This window comes from Oncorhynchus gorbuscha, linkage group LG01 (assembly GCF_021184085.1).
Source record: "Oncorhynchus gorbuscha isolate QuinsamMale2020 ecotype Even-year linkage group LG01, OgorEven_v1.0, whole genome shotgun sequence".
Lineage (NCBI taxonomy): Eukaryota > Metazoa > Chordata > Actinopteri > Salmoniformes > Salmonidae > Oncorhynchus > Oncorhynchus gorbuscha.
This window is the reverse complement of record NC_060173.1, coordinates 55,175,695-55,203,563: the sequence shown is the minus strand read 5'-3', so window position 1 is coordinate 55,203,563 and position 27,869 is coordinate 55,175,695. Positions and strand designations below refer to the sequence as shown.

Here is a 27,869-nt window from a genome sequence, read left to right as displayed (position 1 = left end):
TGGCATCCTCCAAACCCAGACTCATCCATCGGACTGCCAGATGGTGAAGCATTTCCACTGCTCCAGAGTCCAATGGCGGCAAGCTTTACATCACTCCAGCTCCTGCTTGGCATTGCGCATGGTGATCTTAGTCTGGAGCTTCATGAAATGTTCTGTTCCTAGGCAGTCATTGAAAATAAGAATTTGTTCTTAACTGACTTGCCTAGTTAAATAAATGGGCACCCGCACACAAGCCTAAGTTATTTTGTTGCTTCCAGAGGCAGCATGGAACTTTATAGTGTGTTACAGCCGAGGACAGATTATTTTTTACACACTACGCACTTCAGCGGTCCCATTCTGTGAGCTTGTATGGCTTACCACTTTGCGGCTGAGCTGTTGCTCCTAGATGTTTCCACCTCACACTAACATCACTTACAGTTAAGCAGGATAGAAATTTAAGGGGGCATCTTATGACAGTACCACATTGAAAGTCATTGAGCTCTTCAGGCAATTCTACTGCCAATGTTTGTCTATGGAGATTGCATGGCGGTGTGCTCAATTTGATATACCTGTCAGCAACTGGTAGAGCTGAACTAGTCCAATCCACTAATTTGAAAGGGTGTCCACATACTTTTGTATATAGTGTACTATTCCCAACAGTCCACAAGCATTGAGGGCAGGAATAGGTCGTACTATTTTTAAATTGAGATGTGTTGAGGAAGCACCAGTAATTTTACCATGCCATAGTGTTTCCCAAGCCTACTTGAATAACTTGCTTTACACATCATATTCAGAGAAAAAGGGTACAATAGAGAGCAGTTCTGCTCTTATTCAACATAGCCCTGGTACTTTCTCACCAAAGGAAGAGAACTTGTTTGTTGAATGTAATAACCTGCCCTGTTGACAGGGTCTCAGCAGGGTTGTCTACATTACCTTTGCCAGTGAAACGCAACCATTGGGTGAATACATGAACAATACAAAGCTGACAAACATGTACCATTTAAAGTTAACAAACACAATTTTTTAAGGGCAACAGAGGGTTTGTGAGAGTCCATTTTGAAAACCAGTTTAACCCAGTGTCAAATTTACCAAGCCTTATAATTGGTAAATTACACGACTCTCCATATTAATTACACTTTAATTTACTTACTCTGCTGCAACAATGCACACATTTTTATCCATACCTCTAATTGACAAGTTCCAATATCTACAGTTGTACTCCCTGAAAACAAAAAGGTATGAATCATAATTCCTCTGCCCAAACAGCATGATAAAATCCATCAACCTCACATTAAAACATAAAGGCAACAGTTTTTTCAAAGGCAAACCGAATCGGCAATATGGGAGACCAGGTAGCCATGTTTTGTCTGTGTTTGACAGTGTCCCTGGCTACCTGGCCCAGTCTAGCCCGGGTCTGTCCCTGGTTGTCCCTCTGGTATTTACCAGTGTCTAGAGTTGACCAGCTCAGGGCGCAGGCTCAGTCTCTTGAGGGTCTCGTAGCCTACCACGATGACCACGGCCGTGGGGGTGGAGGAGATAATGCGGGCAGACAACCCTTTAGTCATCCCCCAGGGTCCTTCCTCTGCCAGCAGCTGCTTGAAGGTTGCAATGACCGATGACCTGCCCTCCACCTTAGGAGCCACAGTGAGAAAGGTTGATATCACTCAAAAAAATACCTTTAGAGTTCATAGAGAAATAGATGGATCGAGATAGAAAGACATATGAGGAGTCCCTTTAGAGTCTTGACAAATGCCGACTCAGTTGTTTCTTGGTCAACATGGGAATTTTTCTGGCTATGTATTTAAGCTAGGCAAATCATTCTTATGAACGTTCAAATATCCCCTGAAAAATCCATGTTTGTAAAAGTTGGCCTGAAAACCCCTTGGACCTGCTTTGTAAAATATAAAGAATTGAACTCATAAGTGGAAAGTATTCACACCTCTTGACTTTTTCCACATTATGTTACATTACAGCCTTATTGTAAAATGTATTACATTGTTTTTTAAAATCAATCTACACACAATACCCCATTATGACAAAGCAGAAACTGGCTTTCGGAAATGTTTGCAAATGTATTAAAAATGAAAAATGTCACATTTACTTAAGTATTCAGACCATTTACTAAGTTGAAACACCTTTGGCAGTGATTACAGCCTCGAGTCTTCTTGGGTATGACGCTACAAGCTTAGCACATATTTTGGGAGTTTCTCCCATTCCTCTCTGCAGATCCTTTCAAGCTCTGTCAGGTTGGATGGGGAGCGTCACTGCACAGCTATTTTCAGGTCTCTCCAGAAATGTTCGATCAGGTTCAAGTCCGAGCCACTCAAGGACATACAGAGACTTGTCCCGAAGCCACTCCTGCGTTGTCTTGGCTGTGTGCTTAGGGTCATTGTCCTGTTGGAAGGTGAACCTTCGCCCCAGTCTGAGGTTCTGAGCGCTCTGGAGCAGGTTTTCATCAAGGATCTAGACAGGTGTGTGCCTTTCCAATCAATGCACCAATTTCAACTATCATAGCAAAGGGTCTGAATACTTAAGTAAATAAGGCATCTGTTTTTTATTTTTTACAAATGTGCCAAATATTCTATAAACCTGTTTTTGCTTTGTCATTATGGGATATTGTGTGTAGATAGTTTTTTTATTTAATCCATTTTAGAAGAAGGTTGTAAAAGTGACAAAATGTGGAGAAAGGGTCTGAATACTTTCCAAATGCACTGTATATCCAAAAAGAGGATCTGGTATGGTAAACTTGAAATGGTTTGTAAACCATGTCACCAGTGATTACAAAAATGATTAACTAAGACAATAACACTGAATATGAATGTGTCACTCTTCATTCAGTTAAACCATAACAAGGATTGTTTACAAAGCAATATACTTGTGGTTTTACCTGCACTCTGGCCCGCACAACATCCATGGGATTGGTGATGGTGGAGGCTGTGGCTGCTGCCATTGGCCCAGCGATAGCCTGCAGAAGCAGGTGAGGACAATCACTGGGGGCTAGTTTGGAAAGGTTCTCTGTAAACATGAACATAGTGAAAATGTAAGGCGCAAAAACATTTCAGATGCATTTCAAGCAGCTTTAGAATTGCCCAAGTCATGTAATATCATACAAAACCTAGCTAAAATTTAGTACTGCTTGCTTAGTATCTGCCTGCCGTGGCAGGTAGTCGCCTACCTGCATAAAAATGATAAAAAGGCCACCACACCGCGCTATTGGGGATGTAGGTGAGGAGGGATGCCACGTATCCCCGGTAAAATCCTCGGAAACCATCAGCGGCGCATATCTGCACCACAATGTCCCTGGTTTGTCCGAAAGTCACTTTGCTCTTGGATGTCGCCATCATTATTTTGGGTTTGACCTTGAAGCGGCTCAGGTGTCCCACCTGGCCTTGCATCATGAGCTGCTGAGAGACCATATCTATGGGCACAGTGATGGTCTGGGCCACCAGGGACGCCGCTCCCCCTGCCCACAGAGACTTCACTGTATTATTGCTGGAATATTGGGACACGTACTTCCTTACCAGTTCATAGGTGGTGATGTAGGCCTGGCCTGAGATCAAGGTGAAGGTGTTAACCATAAAGCCTCGGTAGAGGCCTCGCGGGCCCTCCGCCTTCAGGATCTTGTAGAAGGCGTCAAAGGTGCCTGTGTAGAGGGACTTGCCCTTCTGCACCTGCAGCCGGGTGCGGATGAGGGTGAACGGGTAGACTGTGGCCCTGGTGGTCATGGTCATGAACACACCCAGGGAGTAGAACTTTTTCTTGTCCAGGTCCTCCCATTCAATGATCCGGATGTTGCGTTTCTTCTCCTCCATCCTGCCTGCTGGTGTCCACAGCTCCTTGTTGAATGGACCGCGCCCTTCACAACACCTGATGGACCAAGAGAAGGACATTGAGGCAGGTCTCAAAAAGCACAAAAAGAGGATTTCATCACTCACCATCTCAGATTGTATTTTTTAAACATAATTTAAAGACAATTTGAACTCTGAGAAATGAAGCTAATTGATTGCACCAAAATTGTCAAAAGCCAACCACATACACCCCCCCAAACCAAGCCCACCCCAACGGCAAGTATACAGCATCAGTTCTCTGTCTGACGAGTACTATGACGCTGCGACTAGGAGTATCGTTTCTTTCTTCATACCCATGTAATGTATTCTCAGTGAACTTGGTGATGGCCATCTTCCCCCGTTCAGAGAAATGAGTCATTGAATTTGTTAAGTACCATGTACCGTCATACAACAGCATATTACCAGGTTCTGATCACAAGGTGGTGCTATTGAATGTCCCCCACACCCTCAATGTTCATTTAAGACTGAACCTTCAAATGATGATTTGGAAATGTAAATTGAATGTTTAAGTTAGAACATACATCAAATAAAAAGCATATTAAACCAAAAAATTGCCTTGAGGACTACTCATTCCTCATTTCATTCTTTCTTTGTTCAGTGCATCTATTGCAGTGATGTTGCTACATCCAAATTGATATTGGCAACCAGTTGCAGTGGTTTGTTCCTTAACGGTGCAGATGTTCTGCACCAAAAACAAGCATATGTCCTCTCCGTTTGACCAAGAAAATTATCTTGCTGGATAACTTGGATACATGAATTTCACATTTACGTCCATGTTTTCATCATCCACAGAATTGGCTATTCCAATCTAGTAATCATCATCCTAGCAGCAACACTAGAATATCAGATACACGCATATTCACCCTTGTATGCTCATCAGTGAGTTTCCCATGGTCAAAGTCACATTTTATAGCATAATCTGTGTATTTGAAAACTCTTTGCATCCATGAGGCTTTTGGAGAGTCGTACAAAGTGATGGAAGCTGTGGGTTTCTGGCAGAGTTCTTGAATTCTAGTTTGCTACTATAAGTACTGGATTGGAATTGCTGATGCTGTGGAGCAAGGTAATTTTCTTGGCCAAACAAGCGCCATCTGCTCCATTAAAATGAGAATTTCACTATTCAGGACTCTAACCTGTATTTGTTCATGAAAATGGAATGTTATCCTATTTGGGGTAGGGGGCAGCATTTTCACTTTTGGATAAATAGAGTGCCCAAACTGAACTGCCTCCTACTCTGTCCCCGAATATATGCATATTATTATTAGTATTGGATAGAAAACACTCTGAATTTTCTAAAACGGTTTGAATCATGTCTGTGAGTATAACAGAACTTATTTAGCAGGCGAAACTCTGAGGACAAACCATTCAGATTTCTTTTTGAAGTCACTGTCTTTTCAATATGTTTTCATGGGGAATCCAGAATTCTAATTGACTTTCCTGCAGTTCCTACCGCTTCCACTGGATGTCACAAGTTTATAGAAATTGGTTGAGGTTTTTCCTTTGTGTAATGAAGAAGTACCATTGCTCAGAACGAACGTCACTTCATGAGTACCTTTTGATAGAGGCGCGTAACCAGAAAAATAGCGTCCGTTTGTTTTGCTCCTGTATTGAACACAGATCATCCAGTCTTCAATTTGATTGATTATTTACGTTTAGAAATACCTAAAGCTGTATTACAAAAGTAGTTTGAAATGTTTTGGCAAAGTTTACAGGTAACTTTTGAGATATTTTGTAGCGACGTTGCGTAAGTTGGAAGCAGTGTTTTTCTGGATCAAGCACGCCAAATAAATGGACATTTTGGATATATATCGACAGGATTAATCGAACAAAAGGACCATTTGTGATGTTTATGGGACATATAGGAGTGCCAACAAAAGAAGCTCGTCAAACGTAAGGCATGATTTATATATTTTTTCTGCGATTTGTGTCGCGCCTGCAGAGTTGAAATATGCTACTCTCTCATTGTTAACTGTTGTGCTATCATCAGATAATAGCATCTTATGCTTTCGCCGAAAAGCCTTTTTGAAATCTGACATGTTGGCTGGATTCACAACGAGTGTAGCTTTAATTTGCTATCTTGGGCATGTGTAATTTAATGAAAGTTTGATTTTTATAGAAATGTATTTGAATTTGGCGCTCTGCATTTTCCCTGGCTATTGGCCATGTGGGACGCAAGCGTCCCGCCTACCCCGGAGAGGTTAAAGAAGGTTCCAGATAGTTGTTTTTGCAATTTCACTTGTTTTTGATAAACTTACTCAAACTTCCTGAGCCTCATTCTGGAGTTCCAGGCCATCCAAAGCGCCAACACCCAAATACGTCCTTTTACAAAAGGCAAAGCTCTCAGTATCGTGAAGCAGATCTTTAGATGTTGTACACATGAAATTGTGCCATACCAAACTTTACCCGCAACGTTATAATCAATTTTGTTGAACACAAGCGATACTTTCTGAGAGAGATGGTATGCTACAAAGTTTGCTAGCTAATACAGTAGCATCACTGATGAAAGGGGGAACACTAAGTCTGTTGTTATTTTGCTTATGTTAGCTAAAAGTTTGCTTGCTACCTAGCCAGCTTCGCACGTGTGTGTTTTGGGATAGGGTAAACAACTAGCTACTTTCAGGTTGTTTTGAGCTTCGCTATTGTTATCATTCTGCAAAACATGTAGTTTGCCAACGTAAAATGGCTTAGAGCTCATTCACATAGCTGATCCTGTATCTTATGTTTGGGTACCCTGATACGGTAGGTCTAGTTAGGTCTATAAAGCATGAGTGAAATGCAATATTGTACCCAGGCGAGATGCGTTGAACTTTTTGTCCATTGTAGCCTACCTAGCTGGCTCACATCATGTAGAATGTGCGGCTCGCAAATCACATCGTGAAACGGTTATGTACAGTCGTGGCCAAAAGTTTTGTGAATGACACAAATATTAATTTCCCCAAAGTTTGCTGCCTCAGTCTTTAGAGTTATATATTTTTTTTTCACACAAAACCTCAAGTGAATTGACCTTTGCACCAAGTCAGCCAGAACCAACCCATAAAGTTGCACCACAAGCTAGTGGATTACATAGTATTCTTACAAGCCTTACGGATTTGTAGACAATCTTACGCCTTAGATCACTGTTTCCCGACTCCGGTTCTCGAGTACCCCCAACAACACATATTTCTGATGTAGCCCCAGACAAAGACACCTGGCAGGCAACCACTGCTGCAGACAAAATGTGATGGTTTTGCAATGGACAGGTGATGGATTCTATAAAGGGCCATGGTGACTGGAGACACATGGTCTTGGGTTTGGGAGAAGCTAATCACATTCCCATTGTTTTCAAATCTTTGTATGCTTGGTGAAAGTTCCACAATTCCACTCTTCTCCCAGTAATGCTTGTCACTGTCATTGTGCATACGTTGTAATCTTATTTTCAGTAAAGGTAGACACCAGGCAGACTGTGTGTAAATCTTACGTGGAAATGAAAAAAATTGCAGTTTAATTTCTCCTCAGGCACACCCAGGTACAGTATGGTTTTCCCAAATCAAACAAAAGCCTGGGTTGCTAAGAAAATGTACTACATGTGCTGAAAAGACGGGATGACGAGACAGTTGTGTTCAAGGACCCACTCTACCATGTCTAACTTCCAAGACGATCACCAAAGACACAAATGGTGATCAAACCAGTTAAGTCAATCAGGCACACCAATTGACAGGAGACTTGGTAATAAAATATTGCTTTTTGTAAAAATTGAAGCAGACTTTTTCCATACATCACACACACACGACTGTTGCTTCTGCACCACCATCCATGCAACAACTCTCTCTTACTTGACTCAACTGCATTGTACCCACCTGACCAACTGTAAGCATTATTACTATACATACAGAATCCATTTATTCTACCAACCACCATCTAGCTAGTCCATGATACTGTAGAAACACCCCTCTGAACCTGGAAGTTAGGGAGACTGTAACTCTCTCTCCAGAAGGCTCCCTAGTAATCTCCCTAAACAAAGGTGTGAATTCCCCTCTATGGCAAGACTATAGTCAGACTGGTCGGGGGATGAAATAAACGCGCGCCGAATACAACAGGTGTAGTAGACTGTCACGTAGAGTAGGCCAGAAGGCTATACTGGAAAACCTAACCTCTATCAAGATAAAAAAGATGGCAGAGCCGCAAAAGTTCTTCTGTGCAAGGGTCTTTATTTACATAGTGATTCCGGAACAAAATGCTGCCCCATTCACAGCTCAATCCAAAATGCCTCTCTATGAACTGAAAGAGAGGCTCCTTTTGTAGGGCTAGCCCCTCCCCTCAGAACAATTAACACTAATTAATTAAGCAATTACCTAGTCAAACCTACATTTTACACTAACTAAACATACTAAAATGATATACATTGCAACACATTTTTTATGGAACAATATCACATTTACAAAATTACATCACTACTGACAGTGTCTTTCAATATTCCCATTTACATGAATGAACCATTCGGGACAGGCACTACAAAGTCTGCCCAATTCCCTTAGCTCGGGTCCTTATCCAGCATACCCAGAAGCTACAGAGATAGAGAGAACAGAACAAAGGGGGTGGCAGCGTAGCCTAGTGGTTAGAGCGTTGTACTAGTAACCGAAAGATTGCGAGTTCAAACCCCCGAGCTGACAAGGTACAAATCTGTCGTTCTGCCCCTGAGCAGGCAGTTAACCCACTGTTCCCAGGCCGTCATTGAAAATAAGAATATGTTCTTAACTGACTTGCCTGGTTAAATAAAGGTAAAAATAAATTTAAAAAACACGCTAATCCACCACATTGATAAGTATAATAAATATTGCTTATATTAAATATGAACACTGACAAGTGTGAAATGTATTGTCATTTAGCAGACGCTCTTATCCAGAGCGACTTACAAATTGGACTAAGACAAGTTAATTTGTGTGTCGACCCACATTGTTAACTTATCTTATAACGGAGCAGGGAGGTGTGATGAATGTGTGCATGCGTTAATGTACCAAATGTTGCCCGTGGCCAGTGACTGACTTCTACGTCACATTGCCTTCCTCCTCTCCTGAAGCGACCAGGTTTGGGAGCCTTGATAGGTAGTCCGCCGTGACGTTCTCTTTTCCTGCCTTGTGACGGACACAGAACCTGAAGGGCTGGAGCTCCAGATACCACCTGGTCACATGAGAATTGCGTTCCTTCATGGTCTGGATCCAGGTCAGTGCTCGGTGGTCTGTGTGCAGGTCAAATTCCCTTCCAAGAAGGTAATAACGGAGGCTATCTAGGGCCCACTTTATAGCCAGGCACTCCTCGATTGTAGAATACCTGGTTTCCCTGGGCAACAGCTTCCGACTCAGGTACAGCACGGGAAGCTCTTCGCCTGGCTCTCCTTGGGCTAGTACAGCTCCAATTTCCACAGCCGAAGCGTCCAACTGCGCGAGAAATCTCTTCTGAAAATCAGGAAAAATAATAAAATAAAATAAAAACGTTTTAAAAAATGGTGGCGGGACACAATGCATAGTCCGGGTATCCATTTGATTAGCTGTTCAGAAGTCTTATGGCTTAGAGGTATGTGCTGTTGAGGGTGAACAGGGAGTACAGGAGGGGACTGAGCACACACCCGAGGGGCTCGTGTTGAGGATCAGCGTGGCAGATGTGTTGTTACCAACCCTTACCACCTGGGGGTGGCCCGTCAGGAAGTCCAGGATCCAGTTGTAGAGGGAGGTGTTTAGTCCCAGGATCCTCAGCTTAGTGATGAGCTTTGAGGGCACTATGGCATTGAACACTGAGCTGTGGTCAATGAGTAGCATTCTCACGTAGGAGTTCCTTTTGTCCATGTGGGAAAGGGCAGTGTGGAGTGCAATAGAGATTGCATCACCTGTGGATCTGTTTGAACAGTATGAAAATTGGAGTGGGTTTAGGGTTTCTGGGATTATGGTGTTAATGTGAGCCATGACTAGCCTTTCAAAGCACTTCATGGCTATGGACTTGAGTGCTACGAGTCTGCAGTCATTTAGGCAGGTTGCCTTTGTGTTCTTGGGCACAGGGACTATGGTGGTCTGCTTGAAAAATGTTGGTATAACAAACTCAATCAGGGACAATCAGACACCTGACTGATCACAGTCATCCAGAACAGCTGATGCTCCCATGCTTGCGTCAGTGTTACTTGCCTTGAAGCGAGCATAGAAGCGATTTAGCTCATCTGGTAGGCTCGAGTCACTGGGTAGCTCGCGGCTGTGCTTCCCTTTGTACTGTGTAATAGTTTGCAGGCCCTGCCACATCCGAAGAGCGTCAAAGCCGGTGTGATACAATTCAATCTTAGTCCTGTATTGGCGCTTTGCCTGTTTGATTGTTCATCTGAAGGCGTAGCAGGATTTCTTATAAGTGTCCAGGTTAGAGTCCCGCTCCTTGAAGGCGGCAGCTCAAGCCTTTAGCTCAGTGCGGATGTTGCCTGTAATCCATGGTTTCTGGTTGGGGGCGACATCATCGATGCACTTATTGATGAAGCCAGTGACTGATGTGGTGTACTCCTCAATGGTATCAGAGGAATCGCAGAACATATTCCAGTCTATTCTAGCCAAACAGTCCTGTAGCTTAGCATCTGACCACTTTATTGACCGAGTCACTGGTGCTCCCCGCTTTAGTTTTTGCAGGAATCAGGAGGATGTAATTATGGTCAGATTTGCCAAATGAGGGGCAAGGGAGAGCTTTGTATGCGTCTCTGTGTGTGGTGTAAAAGGTGGTCTAGAGTTTTTTTTCCTCTGGATGCACATTTAACATGCTGATAGAAATTAAGGAAGACTGATTTAAGTTTCCCTGCATTAAAGTCCCCGGCCATTAGGAGCGCTGCCTTAGGATGAGCGTTTCCCTGTTTCCTTATGGCCATATACAGCTCATTGAATGCGGTCTTAGTGCCAGCATCCGTCTGTGTTGGTAAATAAACAGCCCAAAAAATATATAGATAAACTCTCTTGGCAAATAGTGTGGTTTACAGCTTATCATTAGATACTCTACTTCAGGCGAGCAAAATCTAGAGACTTCTTTAGATTTCGTGCACCAGCTTTTGTTTACAAATATACATAGACCAACCCGTCTTACCGGAGTGTGCTGTTCTGTCTAGCTGATGCAGCGTATATCCCGCCAGCTGAATGTTATCCATGTCATCATTTAGCCACGATTCAGTGATATTACAGTTTATGTCCCATTGGTAGGATATTTGTGATTGTACCTTGAGAACTGATTATGTACACTGGCCGTTGGGGTGGGCTTGGTGTGGTGTCAGTGGATGGCTTTTGACCATTTATTTGGATTCATCATGTCATTGGTAGGATGATGTTTGGTCCAAATCGGATGTTAGCTACTATATTTTTGGAATATTATGTGAATCCTATTTTCTTTTTAAATGGACAACTTGGGTGCAATCAATTGGCTTCATATCTCAGATATCAAATTATATTTCAACAACAATGTTGCAGGAATGCTTATTTCATGTTTCTAACTGCAGAAACCATTTCATAACAATCTGAGATGGGTGTCATGGCTTGCTGAAATGACAAAGAATCCATCAGTCTGTGACAAAAATGGTCTGTTGAACCTCTCATTCAATTATAGTACACAGTTGTACTTGAGGAATACCTATGCAAATCTAGCTTATAACATACTCAGGGTTCCTACACCTAATTCAAGGACTTTCCAGGCCCAATTTCCTCAAATTCAAGGACCCAACATGGCATAGTTTGCGACGTGGATCAAGGTTAATTACTGTTACAACACTGATCATTTTTATAATGAGAACTAGCAGGCTTTATAGAAGCTCACAGACAACAATTAAAAAGAGAGGCTTGAATGTGTGAAAACTTCTCAATTGTGCTACAGTGATGGCAGACTGAGAGGTCTCTTGCCTTCTCTAACACAGCACAGCAAAACAATATATTGTGTAAGTTGAGCGATAAAGACGGACTTATTTACGAGTTGAAGAGCTAAGTAACCCCTCGTTTATTTCATTAGCACCAGCTTCACCACATAAAACATGTCGCAGAGCAAAAAAACAACCTTTTTTACCATGACCAAATGAATAGATAAACAAAAACACATGACCATAAATAAAATATTTTGCAACAAAAGATTAGATACATTAATTGGATAAAAATAAATAAAACATTTGCCCAACCATTGTGTTCTGGGGTTGTTGGCCTTTTTGGTTCATTTGCTTTTTTATTTTATTTTTTAGCACTTGCTTATTGAGTAGTTTCTCAAACTGTTAAAACAGTGCCCAACCCTTGCTTTTTGCTGCTATTTGCTTTTCAGGTCATTCACTTTTTCGTTGAGTAGTGTTTCTATTTCAGCTATTTGTGCACTTTTATCTTTAACACCCTTTCTCAGGCTATTGGACTTGGCAATAAGAGTGAGGTTGCCTGTGCTCTCCGCTTTGAGTGCAAATTTGTCTGCTGAGGTCTTGGAAGCATTTATGCCATCTGTCAGTCTTCTTTTCTTCCCTTTAAGTTTATCTATAAAGGTATTTTCTTTGTTTTTTTGCTCCTCCATTCTTCTCGGTCTCTGTTCTTCTTGATGTGTCACATACCTCTGCTTTGCAGATGCCACTGACATCAGCAGCGGTCTGTCAATGCACACATTTTGTATGCACCCCACAGCTCTTATGTGGTCAACTATACATCTCTGTGCTACGTATGAATCTTCCTTCAAGTTCTCCACTTCAATCTGCCAATTGCTGGAGAATCCGCACTCTACTGAGGCTTGCCCGTGTGACCGTAAGAGGAGTTGGCGGCAAAGTCTCCACAGATTCCTGAGCTCTAACATTACTCATGTAAAAATGTGTCCATGCTGTCTTGGACAGGATCAAAGTCTAAAAACAGTGTTGGGCCTGGACAATGTCATCAATAAAATGTGAGTATTGTCGAATGTCATCATCGAATGTCATGGATCCAAGAAAGAAAGATGCAAGACCAGGATCACTTCAATGGAGATTTCTCAATGAGTTTGTTAACAGTTGTGAGCATACATTAGGGTGGCAGGGTAGCCGAGTGGTTAGAGCGTTGGACTAGTAACCGAAAGGTTGCAAGTTCAAATCCCCGAGCTGACAAGGTACAAATCTGTCATTCTGCCCCTGAACAGGCAGTTAACCCACTAGGCCATCATTGAAAATAAGAATTTGTTCTTAACTGATTTGCCTAGTTAAATAAAGGTAAAAAATAATAATAACTACACTTCTTGCTAGAGATTTTGAAGTCCAATATTTTCTATCCAATTTTCTTCCCTGCGGACAAGTCTCTCACAATTCTTCGAGTAACAAAGCCCAAGTCGACCTGTGAGGAGTCGATGTGATTGGATGACTGGGTCACCTCGACATCAAGAGGTTTTTGAGGGGTTTTCGCTTCTTTCATGAGGTCTGGCTTAATGAATCTGCTAATCAAGCTCTTAAGCAGGTTTATCAAGTCTGTAGAGAGAAATGGCACCATGGGCTTATAGGTCTGGTAGCATGTGAGGAATGGTGTCACTTCTTTACTCACTGACAAGATGAAATTCCGTTTTGCTGTCATGAGAGGGTCCTTAAGCCTCCTCAATCACCTCAAAGGACTTTGTGCCTGGATTTGGACATCTCTTCTCTATATGGGCTAAATACTCTATAAAGAGCTTTCAAGCACAGGTGCATTTTCAACCCACCGTGTCATGCAAAACTTAAGTGGCATTTAGGGATCTAATGATCCAATGATGTTAAAGTAGTCCTCCCTACGGGCTGGAGTACCCTTCAAAAGGTGGTACATAGCATGCAGTACACTGTCGACTTTCCACTCGGTTTCTTCCACTCCCTTCTGAAATGCTCCATGTACAATATGGAGACCGCAACTGCCTATGTTTATAAGGTGTAGGACTATTTTATTCTCACAGGGCTCAACCTTTGAGTAAAATGACCAATTTACATTTGGTTCATCCATGGAGATCTGAACCATGTTTTTCTTTCATAGCTCTTCGGTGCTCTTCTCATAGACCGCTTTATGGTCCAACGCAGTCGCATGTCCTGTTAAGGCTCTCATCTAAGTGAAGTACATAGTCCTCCTCCCCAGCAGACATTTTTTTAGACAAGTACTTGAAATGAGGAGCCAGGACCATGTGTGCACACATAGCTGGACTTTTTTGGCCCGCATGTGAAGGTCTTGGCTATTGCACAGTCTGGGAATGTCGCTGAGAACGGCACACCTAAGAGTAAAAAAAAATATTGATTTTAAACACTTATTTCTGTTTCTAGTCTGTGTTAACGTGTGTGTCACAGAGAGAGAATATGAAATATGAAAACAAACATAACATTCTTAAAAATAATTTCATGTTACAGGTGACAGTTTATACTTAGCTAACGTTTGCTTGCTAGCACTATATTGACAGGTGTGATTCTGTGGGACAACTGACTGAGACATCTAGATAACTTTAGCTAACAACATAGCAAAAGTTAATTATCAAATAATTATGTAACGTTAAAGTTTATATATCCTAACCACAAAGAGACAGAATAATCTAGCTAACTAATTAACGTTAGTAACTAAGTAAGTTGTTGTATTCCTTTCTACATGTTACCAGGGGTAGGACCTACCTGCTTTTAACTTGCAGAGTGCCGTCCTGTGTGATTCTCCAGCAGCATGGCTCATCACATCTGCGTCGCCCATGGCGTGAACTTTTATTGGCTTGCTGCAGGCTCTGTATTGGGCCACATGGATGCCCCGCGGATCTTTAACAAGCCAGTCTTTTGTAAATGTCTTTGGTGAGCCACGAGTCCTGGAATTTACATTTTCCAGGCATAGCTGAAGGTTCTCTTATCGTTAGCTTTCTCGCTTGCTTGCCACTGTTTAACCTGCACCATTCGACTTCAATCACTCATGCACGCACGTGACCGTCGCATTCTCAAGGCAGGTGGCGCGTGAAACAAGGATACACAGACAGCGGGAGACTCACACGCAGACAGCAGAACGTAGCCTATCACTGACATTAAATTTGAAAAAATAAACTAAAAGAAATAAAATTTCTATTCTTGCACAAAATGTATAAATTCAAGCACTTTCAATGACCCATGTCTATTTTCAAAAACTTTTTCATTCAAACTTTCAAGGATTTCAAGGACCCGTGGGAACCCTTCATACTGCATGAAGTGTGTCTAGATGAAACTTAGATTTTAGTTTAAGTTCATGTGTAGCAAACAGACTAGTGACTACTTATTAGGGCTGACCCCAATTAGTCGACTGGTAGATTGTTTGGTCGTTAGGCTGTTGGTCAACCGAGATTGTTTTAATTTGAGCAGTAACATATATATTGGCGCCCATCTCGGTGAACTAATCCATTGCGGACGCCTAGATTAAAAGGCAATTCATGCTTAATCCACAAATGTGGTCAGAGGTTCCATATGGAGGGTGTGACGCAACTGCTAAGCCTCCAGAGGCATGCAGAGACCAAATCAAGCTCCATACCGCATCGCCTCCCAAATTTTGAAACAATACGGAGGACTCTGTATAGCTCCGCATTGATATGATTGGTTGGCGGTAGAAAACACAAACCGACTTCCTTGACAACAGCTCTGTGCTGTTCTGCGAAGCACAAGAAGCATGAATGCCCTGACTTCTGCGGAGGTCGTATCACCGTAAATGCTGCATTGCCAATGCATACGTCGGGTTGACCATGCGCCCAGATGCACTTCTCTCTCCAGAATGCGCTCTACCCCGCCCTGTTATTTTTATCCCCGGACTCCTACCGAAAACTGAACATTTTCATCTGGATCTTCACAACTAGCTAACCGCAATCCCGGATGACTACGCCTGGCTAGCGTTTCCATCCCAGAGCAAGAAACATTTAGCTTGAAGCTAACCCGGCCAGGGCTCCTGTGCTACCACCGAAGTATACTCCGAAGCTACAATATCCGGACCCCTTCTACAGCCGGTACGGGGCATGGAACCCCGCAGATCCCCTAAGGACTGGAATACCGACAATCTGCCCGAGGACTCCCAACAGGCCCCTCAGGCGCAACGCCCGCTGAAGGCCCATTATGCTAACCAGCAAGGCCTGCTAGCTACCTAGAGCTACTTGGAACCCTACTAATTCCACGACTGGTCTATCGACACCACCGCACGAAGAGGCAAAAACAAACTTACCCCATCACGACGTCCCCCAAAGGCTAACTTTGTAGCCCCTGCTATCTGCTTGCTTGCTAACCCGGTCAGCTAACTGCTAGCTTGCCTGCCCGGTCTGCTAACTGCTAGCCCTTGCTAACTGCTTGCTTGCTAACCCGGTCTGCTAACTACTAGCCCCTGCTAACCCGGCCGGCTAACTGTTAGCTTGCCCCGGTCTACTAGCGGCTAGCTTGTTTAGCCCCGGCCTACTAACTGTTAGCATCGGCCTGCTAACTGTCTGAATCACTGTGTCCCCAGCCAGCACAACCACTCACTGGACCCAGATGCTCACTTGGCTATGCATGCCTCTCTCTGACATCAATATGCCTTGTCCATTACTGTCCTGGTTAGTGATTACTGTCTTATTTCACTGTAGACCCTCTAGCCCTGCTCAATATGCCTTAACCAACCATGTTGTTCCACCTCCTACATATGCGATGACATCACCTGGTTTAAACATCTCTAGAGACTATATCTCTCTCTTAATTACTCAATGCCTAGGTTTACCTCCAATGTACTCACATCCTACCTTACCTTTGTCTGTACACTATGCCTTGAATCTATGCTATCGTGCCCAGAAACCTACTCCTTTTACTATATGTTCTGAACGTGCTAGACGGACAGTTCGTATAGTCTTTAGCCGTACCCTTATCCTACTCCTCCTCTGTTCCTCTGGTGATGTGGAGGTTAATCCAGGTCCTACAGTGCCTTGCTCCACTCCCACCCCACAGGTGCTCTCATTTGTTGACTTCTGTAAATGTAAAAGCCTTGGTTTCATGCATGTTAACATTAGAAGCCTACTCCCTAAGTTTGTTTTACTCACTGCTTTAGCACACTCTGCCAACCCAGATGTCTTAGCCGTGTCTGAATCCTCCAAAAACCCTGAAATATCCATTGCTAACTATAACGTTTTCCGCCAAGATAGAACTGCCAAAGGGGGCGGTGTTGCAATCTACTGCAAAGATAGATAGTAATACAGAACTCTGCAGGCTAAGTCTGTACCCAAACAATTTGAGCTTCTACTTCTAAAAATGCACCTTTCCAGAAACAAGTATCTCACTGTTTGCTATAGACCTCCCTCTGCCCCCAGCTGTGCCCTCGATACCATATGTGAATTGATTGCCCCCGTCTATCTTCTGAGCTCGTGCTACTAGGTGACCTAAACTGGGACATGATTAACTAGTTGGATATAGGGGGCGCTCTTTTAATTTTTGGATTAAAAACGTTCCCATTTTAAGATATTTTGTCACAAAAAGATGCTTGACTATGCATATAGTCAGCTTTGGAAAGAAAACACACGTTTTCAAAACTGCAAAGATATTGTCTGAGTGCCACAGAACTGATGTTACAGGCGAAACCCAGATAAAAATCCCATCAGGAAGTGCCACATTTTTTGAAACCGCCTCATGCCAATGACTCCTTATATGGCTGTGAAGGAGCTAGGAGTCAGCTTACATTTTACACGTTTTCCCCAAGGTGTCTACAGCATTGTGACATCTTTTTAGGCATTTCCATTGGAGAATGGCTGTAAGAGACCATATAGGGCGAGTGGTCGTATGGTGTCTCCCGGAGAAAACCTTGCGTAAAATACTGAGGTAGCCATTTTTCCAATCGTTTCTTATGAGAAACCAACTGCCTCAGCGGATATATTATTGAATACATATGTTAAAAACACCTTGAGGATGGATCCTAAACAACGTTTGCAGTGTTTGTCGATATTATGGTGCAAATTTAGAAAAAAAGTTTGGCGTTATAGTTGTAGCATTTTCCGGTCGATTTCTGAGCCAAGCATGATGAAGAAACGGGAGCTATTTCGCCTACAAAAATAATATTTTTGGAAAAAAGGAACATTTGCTATCTAACTGGGAGTCTCCTGAGTGAAAGCATCCGAAGTTCTTCAAATGTAAATTATTTAATTTGGTTGCTTTTCTTATTTTTGTGAAAATTCTGCCAGCAGAGCTCGCATAGCATTATGCCATGATAAACTTACACAAATGCTTGTCTAGCGTTGGCTGTAACGCATATTTTGAACATCTAAGATGACAGTGTTGTTAACAAAAGGCTAAGCTTGTGTTTGAATATATTTATTTCATTTGCGATTTTCATGAATAGGAAAAGTTGCGTTATTGTAATGCGCTTGAGGCTATGATTACGCTCCCGGATATGGGATTGCTCGTCACTAGAGGTTAACCTGTTGGGGATAGGGCTGTCTACTGCCCCCGCTGGAGTAATTGCGTGTCCATAGTAAACCATTTTTTTTGTCAAAAGTTGCTAATATATGCAAATAAAAAATATTATTGAATAGAAAACACTAAAGCTTCTAAAACCGTTTAAATTATGTCTGTATGTAAAGCAGAACTCTCAGGGCAGTCATTCTCCCAAACTCTCTCTTGTCATCCCCTCACCCTTCCCAAGCACTTACAGGTCTGGGAACAGTCTGTCTTCAGCGCGATCTCAGCTTTCAATGGGGCTTCTCATTGTGAGAATCGCGCGCTCACGAGAGTTTTGGCGGGCCGAAACCTTTCGGTCACGCGAAAAAACAGGTCACTTTTATGCGCGCTCTGCTCCTGTCCTGTCTTTTTTCCAAGATCGATTACACAATGCATGCGTTTCTGTTCGTCCTCACGATTGCTGTACACCTTTATAACATGTTAAAGCTTGATTATGAAGTTAGTTTGACAAGTTTAATCGACATATAATATGTAAGTTCGACGTTTTGGTGCGCATCCACTTGACTTTTGGCTACATCTCAACAGAAATGTGTCGTGTTTGAGAACCGAAAGACACAGACTGCAAAACTAAACGCTGTTTTTGGTAAGTATAATTCCTTCCAGGTCTTCTGATGGAAGAACAGCAAAGGTAAGGGAATATTTATGTGGTAAATTTGGGTTTATGTGGACTCCAAGATAGAGGAGCCATAATGCTACTTTTTGAGCGCCGACTCATAGTATAGCCTAGTGAACGAAACCTGTAACGTTAAAAATAAATGTAACACAGCGATTGCATTCAGAAGAAGTGTATCTAACTATATATATGTAGAACATGCATATTTCGTCAAAGTTTATGATGTGTATTCCTTGTTAGCTGACGTTATCTGCCGGAGCTATCGTCATTTCTCAGGACATTTGAGTAGCATTTTTTGAACGATGCATCATTGTAAACAGAGATTTATGGATATATATAGCATATTATTGAAAAAAACATAAATGTACTGTGTAACATGTTATATTACTGTCATCTGATGAAGATTTCAAAAGGTTAGTGCATTATTTTTCTTTTAATCCTGCGTTTGTTGATTGCATATTTTTTTCAACTTGGCTATGCAAATTAGCTGTGTCTTCGGTGGTGGTTTGACATAAATATGTGCTATGTTTTCGCCGTAAAACATTTTATAAATCTGACTTGCTGGGTAGATAAACAAGGTGTTTATCTTTCATTTGAGCCATTGGACTTGTTAATGTGTGGAGGTTAAATATTTTTGCGTTCCATGCGCCAACTTCCAGCTGAACGTGGGGGGGGGGGGGGGGTGTTCCAAATTAGAACCCTAGTCCCCTTCTGGTTAATGGGTCTGCGACCAAACGACCACCCCTCATCACTGTCAAACGCTCACTGAAACATTTCTGCGAGCAGGCCTTTCTAATCGAACTGGCCGGGGTATCCTGGAATGACATTGACCTCATCCCGTCAGTAGATGATGCCTGGCTATTCTTTAAAAGTGCCTTCCTCACCATCTTAAATAAGCATGCCCCTCTCAAAAACTGTAGAACTAGGAATAGATATAGTCCTTGGTTCACTCCAGACCCGTCTGCCATTGACCAGCACAAAAACATCCTGTAGTGTTCTGCATTGGCATCAAATAGCCCCCATGATATGCAACTTTTCAGGGAAGTTAGGAACAAATATGCTAAGGCAAGCTTTTTCAAACAGAAATTTACATCCTGTAGTACTACATCAAAAAGTTCTGGGACACTAAAGTCCATGGAGAATAAGAGCACCTCCTCCCAGCTGCCCACTGCTCTGAGGCGAGCTGTCACCACCGATAAATCCACTATAATTTCAATAAGCATTTCTCTACGGCTGGCCATGCTTTCCACTTGGTTACCCCTACCCCGGTCAACTGCCCGGCATCCTCCACAGCAACCCGCCAAAGCCTCACCATTTCTCCTTTACCCAAATCCAGATAGCTGATGTTCTGAAAGAGCTGCAAAATCTGGACCCCTACAAATCAGCCGGGCTAGACAATCTGGACCCTCTCTAAAAATTATCTGCCGAAATTGTTGCAACCCCTATTACTAGCCTGTTCAACCTCTTTCGTATCGTCTGAGATTCCCAAAGATTGGAAAGCTGCTGCGGTCATCCCCCTCTTCAAAGGGGGTGACAATCTAGACCCGAACTGCTACAGACCTATATATATCCTACCCTGTCTTTCTAAGGTCTTCGAATGCCAAGTTAAACAGATTACTGACCATTTCGAAAACCCACCATACCTTCTCCGCTATGCAATCTGGTTTCAGAGCTGGTCATAGGTGCACCTCAGCCACACTCAAGGTTCTAAATGACATCATAACCGCCATCGATAAGAGACATTACTGTGCAGCCGTATTCATCGACATGGCCAAGGCTTTTTACACTTGACATTCACAACATTCTTATTGGCAGAATCGACGGCCTTGGTTTCTCAAATGATTGCCTCGCCTGGTATACCAACTACTTCTCTGATAGAGTTCAGTGTGTCAAATCGGAGGGACTGTTGTCCGGACCTCTGACAGTCTATGGGTGTGCCACAGGGTTCAATTCTCAGGCCGACTCTCTTTTCTGTATACATCAATGTTGCTCTTGCCGCTGGTGATTCTCTGATCCACCTCTACGCAGACGACACCATTCTGTATACCTCTGGCCCTTCGTTGGACACTGTGTTAACTAACCTCCAGACGAGCTTCAATGCTATTCAACTCTCCTTCCGTGGCATCCAACTGCTATTAAACGTAAGTAAAACTAAATGCATGCTATTCAATTGATCACTGCCCTCACCTGCTCGCCCGTCCAGCATCACTACTCTGGACAGCTCCGACTTAAAATACGTGGCCAACTACAAATACCTGGGTGTCTGGTTAGACTGTAAACTCTCCTTCCAGATTCACATTAAATATCTCCAATCCAAATTTAAATCTAGAAAATTAAATCTGCTTCCTTTATCGCAACAAAGCATCCTTCACTCATGCTGCCAAACATACCCTCGTAATACTGACCATCCTACCGATCCTCGACTTCGGTGATGTCATCTATAAAATAGCGTCCAACACTCTACTATATACACGGAGTACCATAACCGAGTCGGTGTAATTAAGGTAGACCTGTAGCAGCCGTGCGGTAGCATGGAGAACAGTGACTTGGGAGGCTGACAATTTTTAGGGACTTCCTCTGACACCGGTTGGTATAAAGTCCTGGGTGATGACAGGGATCTCAGCCCTAGTGATTAGAGGTCGACCGATTAATTCGGGCCGATTTCAAGTTGTTTTCATAACAATCGTTAATTGGTATTTTTGATCTATTTTTACACCTTTATTGAACTAGGCAAGTCAGTTAAATACACATTCTTATTTTCAATGACGGCCTAGGAACGGTGGGTTAACTGCCTTGTTCAGGGGCAGAACGACAGATTTTTTACCTTGTCAGCTCAGGCATTCGTTTTTGCAACATTCCGGTCACTAGTCCAACGCTCTAACGACCTGCCTTACATTGCACTCCTGCTTGGCAGACTTGACTACCTGTTACACGAGGGCAGCAAGAAGCCAAGGTAAGTTGCTAGCTAACATTAAACTTATCTTATAATAACAATCAATCTTAACATAATCACTAGTTAACCTCTTGCTCCTACCTGGCACGCAGGCGTCCCATCTAGACATCTGGAAATGCACTACGCTAAATGCTAATAGTACTAGTTAAAACTCAAACGTTCATTAAAATACACATGCAGGGTATTGAATTAAAGCTACACTCGTTGTGAATCCAGGCAACACGTCAGATTTTTAAAATGCTTTTCGGCGAAAGCATGAGAAGCTATTATCTGATAGCATGTAACACCCCAAAAGACCTGCAGGGGACGTAAACAAAATAATTAGCATAGTCGGCGCTACACAAACTGCACAAATAAAATATAAAACATTCATTACCTTTGACCATCTTCTTTGTTGTGGCACTCCTAGATGTCCCATAATCACTATTGGGTCTTTTTTTCAATTAAATCGGTCCATATATGGCCTAGATATCGATCTATGAAGACTGTGTGATAAACAGAAAAAAAATAGCGTCTTATAACGTAACGTCATTTTTAAAAATTCAAAAAGTCGACGATAAACTTTCACAAAACACTTCGAAATACTTTTGTAATGCAACTTTAGGTATTATTAAACGTTAATAAGCGATCAAATTGATCACGAGGCAAAGTATATTCTTTATCTGTCCGTCTGGAAATACTGTCCGGGTAAATCTCAACCAAAATATCAGGTCGGAGACCGTAAGAAATGCGCTGCCTTGCGTCTGTTTGACCAAGAAACAAACAGTTGGCAAATGACAAGACTCTAGACAACGTGTGGAAGCTGTAGGTATTGCAACCTCAGCCCCATTAAATGTGGTTCACCTTTATCAATGGGTCGCGCATGGATATATTTTTCCATTTTCAGTGATCAGATTTTCCTGCACTTTTCGATGAAACGCACGTTCTGTTATAGTCACAGCCGTGATTTAACCAGTTTTATAAACGTCTGAGTGTTTTCTATCCACACATACTAATATGCATATACTATATTCCTGGCATGAGCAGCAGGGCGCTGAAATGTTGCGCGATTTTTAACAGAATGTTCGAAAAAGTAGGGGGTATAAGTAACAGGTTAACTACACATGGTTGATGATATTACTAGTTTATCTAGCGTGTCCTGTGTTGCATAGAATCGATGTGGTGCCTGTTAGTTTCTCATTGAATCACAGCCTACTTAATGATTTAACAAGCGCATATTCAAAAAAGCACTGTCGTTGCACCAATGTACCTAACCATAAACATCAATGCCTTTCTTTAAAATCAATACACAAGTATATATTATTTAAACCTGCATATTTAGTTAATATTGCCTGCTAACATGAATGTCTTATAACTAGGGAAATTGTCATTTCAGGGTATATGCAGCAGTTTGGGCCGCATGGCTCATTGCAAGCTGTGTGAAGTCTATTTATTCCTAACAAAGGCCGTAGATAAATTTGCCAGAATTGTACATAATTATGACATAACATTGAAGGTTGTACAATGTAACAGCAATATTTAGACTTAGTGATGCCATCCATTAGATAAATAATTTCACTGAAAGAATAAACATTTTGTTTTCGAAATTATAGTTTCTGGATTCTACCATTTTAATGACCAAAGGCTCGTATGTGTATGTTATTGTTATAATTAAGTCTATGATTTGATAGAGCAGTCTGACTGAGAAATGGTAGACACCAGCAGGCTCGTAAGCATTCATTCAAACAGCACTTTAGTGCGTTTTGCCAGCAGCTCTTCACTGTGCTTCAAGCATTGAGCTGTTTATGACTTCAAGCCTATCAACTCCCGAGATTAGACTGGTGTAACCAATGTGAAATGGCTAGCTAGTTAGAGGGGTGCGCGCTAATAGCATTTTAAATGTCACTCGTTCTGAGAATTGGAGTAGTTATTCCCCTTGCTCTGCATGGCCCTCGCTGCTTCGAGCGTGGCTGTTGTCGATGTGTTCCCGATTCGAGCCCAGGTAGGGCGAGGGACGGAAGCTAATACTGTTACACTGGCAATACTAAAGTGCCTATAAGAACATACAATAGTCAAGGTATATGAAATACAAATCGTATAGAGAGAAATAGTCCTATAATAACTACAACAGAAAACTTCTTACCTGGGAATATTGAAGACTCGTGTTAAAAGGAACCACCAGCTTTCATATGTTCTCATGTTCTGAGCAAGGAACTTAAACGTTAGATTTCTTACATAGCACACTTTTACTTTCTTCTCCAACACTTTGTTTTTGCATTATTTAAACCAAATTGCACATGTTTAATTATTTATTTAAGGCTAAATTGATTTTATTGATGTATTATATTAAGTTAAAATAAGTGTTCATTCAGTATTGTTGTAATTGTCATTATTACAAATATAAAAAATATTTTTAAAAATTGGCTGATTAATCAGTATGGGCTTTTTTTGGTCCTCCAATAATCGGTATCGGTGTTAAAAAAATCATAATCAGTCGACCTCTACTAGTGATGCACTGGGCAGTACGCACTACCCTCTATAGCGCCATTGGTGGTTGATGACAAGCAGTTGCCATACAAAGTGGTTTAAGTGCAGCTTTAGAATTCTGAGGATCTGAGGGCCTATGCCAAATCTTTTCAGCCTCCTGAGGGGGAAGTGGCATTGCTGTGCACTCGTCATAACTGTGTTGGTGTGTGTGGACCATGATAGATCCTTAGGGATGTGGACACAGAGGAATTTCAAGCTCTCAACCTGCTCCACTACAGCCCTGTTGATGTGGATGGGGTGAGCTCGGCCCTCCGTTTCCTGTAGTCCACGATCAGCTCCTTTGTCTTGCTGATGTTGAGGGAGAGGCTGTTGTTCTGGCAACACACCACCAGGTCTCTGACCTCCTCCCTATTGGTTATCTCATCAATGTTGGTGATCATGCCTACCAGTCGTGTCGTTGGTAAACTTTGTATTGGAGTTGTGCGCGGCAACACTGTCATGGGTGAACAGGGAGTACAGGATTCGACTAAGCACGCACCCCTGTGGGGCTCCTGTGTTGAAAATCAGCTTGGCCGATGGGTTGTTGCCTACCCTCACCACCTGGGGATGGACCGTCAGGAAGTCCAAGATGCAGAGGGAGGTGTCCGTCCCAGGGTCCTTGCTTAGCGGGCACTATGGTGTTGAAGGCTGAGCTGTAGTCAATGAACAGCATTATCACATGGGTGTTTCTCTTGTCCAGGTGGGAAAGGGCATTGTGAAGTGCAATAGAGATTGTGTTATCTGTGGATCTGTTGGGGCGGTATGAATTGTGGGCCCAGGTTGTCTGGGATGATGGTGTTGATGTGAGCCATGACAAGCCTTTCATGGCTACATATGCGAGTACCACGGGGCAATAGTCATATAGGCAGGTTACCTTGGCCTTCTTGGCCACAGGGACTATGGTGGTCTGCTTGAAACATGTAGGCATTACAGACTGGTTCAGGGAGACGTTGAAAAATGTCAGTGAAGATAATTGCTAGCTGGTCAGCGCATGCCCTGCGGCCTTGTGAATGTTAACCTGTTTATAGGTCTTACAACGGCTACAGAGAGCATGATCAAAGTCGTCCAGAACAGCTGGTGCTCTCATGCATTGTTCAGTGTTGCTTGCCTCGAAGCACACATAGAATGCTTTTAGCTAGTCTGGTAGTCCTGCGTCAATGGGCAGCTCGCAGCTGGATTTCCCTTTGCAATCCATGATAGTTTGCAAGCCCTGCCAGATATGCTTACACACACACACAGGTGTTCGGAGCACACTAGATAGCTAATTAGTATATGCGGCCACTTTGGTCTTCTGTAAACATGCAATGTTAGAAGGAGATATGGCCGTGTGGGAACACGAACCCTAAAAAGGTTGTATTAATTTAACTTTTTTTTTTTACCTCCTCGCTGATATGAAAGATACGTTACTTATATTTCCAAAACCGTACCACATGCGATGCCTTTTAACGTTCAGAACGAGTGTCAAAACCTTACCAAAACTCCCTCGACTATAAGATACTATCGTCAATAGGCACATAAGCAGTTAGCGTCTAGGAATGGGTTAGTTTTAGATACAAATCATGGCTACAATAACCATGTTTCCATCCAGTTTTTAATGCGAGTAAATGTCATACCGTATCTTTTCAGTGTAATTTTATAAATGCAGACAGAATGTTATTTCGGCATTGTGGGAATTTGTGTCATAAAATTCCTAATTTGGTAGAGTTGAAAATGCGATGGATACATTTTAATTTCCATTTTTCCCCGGTACATTAAAACTTGAGCGAAAAAGTAAATGTGCGCACTACGTCATCACGCACTGATTTGTATCTGCAACAGGTCCGTTTGGTGGAATCACCACTGTTGGGAACATTCGCATATTTTCTTTTGCGGATGTATTACTTTCGCATGAAAATCGATCCCCAATTGTATGGAAACCTAGCTATTTCTGAAGACAGCGCACACGCAATTGAAGAATATAATTTAACATGAGCGCTCTGGTTAAACCTATCGCATGAACTGTTGATAAAAAGCTTAGCTATGTGTCATCGTAGGAATAAACATGGTACATCGACCTTACAAAACAAGGAAACGTGACTTACCGTGTTATAGAGCCATTTTCACATAGCTCAAGACGCCATGTCTATGCTACACACGGCTAAACTGAACTATATGTACAACGTTCTAATAGCCTTGTAAAAATAAGCATTCGTTGAAAGGATTCGGACAAGTTAGAATATGGTTTGATGTGAAATTCATGCCGTCCATTCGTAAATGTACGGTCACCGATGCTTGAGCGAGCGTCTCGTCAGCAACATTAAAAAAGTACTTCCGGGTCAAGACATTTTTCTAAATAAAAGTCCCTTCCCCCTCTTATGAAAAAAGATTACTGCATTAGTGTAATTGGAAATACTGCGTCCAAAATATTTTTTACTCTAGTAATTTTGCAGTACAACTGCAGTTAGTGCCATATAACTGCAGTTTCTGCAATTACTGCATCCAACATACCACAGTCGCCTGCAGTTACTGCACTTTTTCAGAACTGAAATCTTTTTTTGCAAGGGACGTAACAGTAGAAGTGTCATTAACCTGTAAAATATTAACAGTGATTCATATTTGAGTGACATTTGCATTAAATGTGAGTTTTAAAACATGTTAAAGGTCAAATAAATGCCACAAATACAGTACACTGTATATGAAATACAAATTTTTCTAGGTGCCGAAGTAAAAGTGGGGTTGGGATTATTCACTTGGGTTTTTAGAATCTAAATGTGGTGTTATTTCATGGGGGGCAGAGGTCTAAATGCCGAGCAACACTTTGTACTCCATTCACTGCACTGTAGGCCTACAGGTGATCAATTACTGAACAAGCAAAACGATTGATAGTGTGTCCATAGAATACAAAAACAGCCAAATCACCTCTTTTTAAGCCTCTTCCGTCAAGTAAACGGATGAGGTCCAACAAGTCCAGAACAGCAAATCTTGGTAACAGCACCTACTCTGAGGCTGTGAGATCGGTGAACTCAAGTTGTGTCATAATCGTACCACTTAAAATTTTGTACTGTCACTAACTCTCTGCTGAATGACTAATTCAGGACTATATCTAATCAATAGATACAGTTGCAGTAGGAAGTTTACATACACTTACGACGAAGTCATTAGAACTTATTTTTCAACCACTCCACAAATGTCTTGTTCATAACAAACTATAGTTTTGGCAAGTCGGTTTGGACATCTACTTTGTGCATGACACAACAATTGTTTCCAGAAAGATTATTTCACTTATAATTCACTATCACAATTCCAATGGATCAGAAGATTACATACACTAACTTGACTGTGCCTTTAAACAGCTTGGAAAATTATGTCATGGTTTTAGAAGCATCTGAAAGGCTAATTGACATAAATTGATTCAATTGGAGGTGTACCTGTGGATGTATTTCAAGGCCTACCTTCAAATTCAGTGCCTCTTTGCATGATTTTCATGGGAAAATTAAAAGAAAAAAAATTGTAGACCTCCACAAGTCTGGTTCATACTTGGGAGCAATTTCCAAATGCCTGAAGGTACCACGTTTATCTGTACAAACAATAGTACGCAAGTATAAACACCAT

The 27,869-nt window shown here is 42.1% G+C and overlaps 1 protein-coding gene across 2 annotated transcripts; it reads right to left on the bottom strand.

The window, feature by feature from the left end:
* Window positions 1–137: 137 nt before the first annotated feature.
* On the bottom strand, window positions 138–26,587 carry slc25a44a (solute carrier family 25 member 44a). Of its 2 annotated transcripts, none has more exons than XM_046357229.1 (4): window positions 26,360–26,587; window positions 3,155–3,846; window positions 2,867–2,994; window positions 138–1,610 (listed from the first exon to the last, which is right to left on the bottom strand). In XM_046357229.1, exons 2-4 carry the CDS (start codon window positions 3,789–3,791, stop codon window positions 1,419–1,421), a joined length of 957 nt encoding a protein of 318 aa, XP_046213185.1. In that variant the 5' UTR covers window positions 3,792–3,846; window positions 26,360–26,587; the 3' UTR covers window positions 138–1,418. The 2 variants fall into 2 exon arrangements, with proteins under 2 accessions (XP_046213185.1, XP_046213194.1); XM_046357238.1 differs by lacking the exon at window positions 26,360–26,587 and adding an exon at window positions 22,150–22,193.
* Between the last annotated feature and the right edge of the window lie 1,282 nt (window positions 26,588–27,869).

Bases quoted from the DNA above. Each gene is read 5' to 3' on its own strand.
- slc25a44a (XM_046357229.1), bottom strand. From the start codon at position 3,791: ATGGAGGAGAAGAAACGCAACATCCGGATCATTGAATGGGAGGACCTG. The intron at 2,995-3,154 runs GTAGGCGACTAC...TCATGTTTACAG, and splicing joins TTTTTATCATTTTTATGCAG to AGAACCTTTCCAAACTAGCC. The intron at 1,611-2,866 runs GTAAAACCACAA...GTGGCTCCTAAG, and splicing joins TTGTGCGGGCCAGAGTGCAG to GTGGAGGGCAGGTCATCGGT.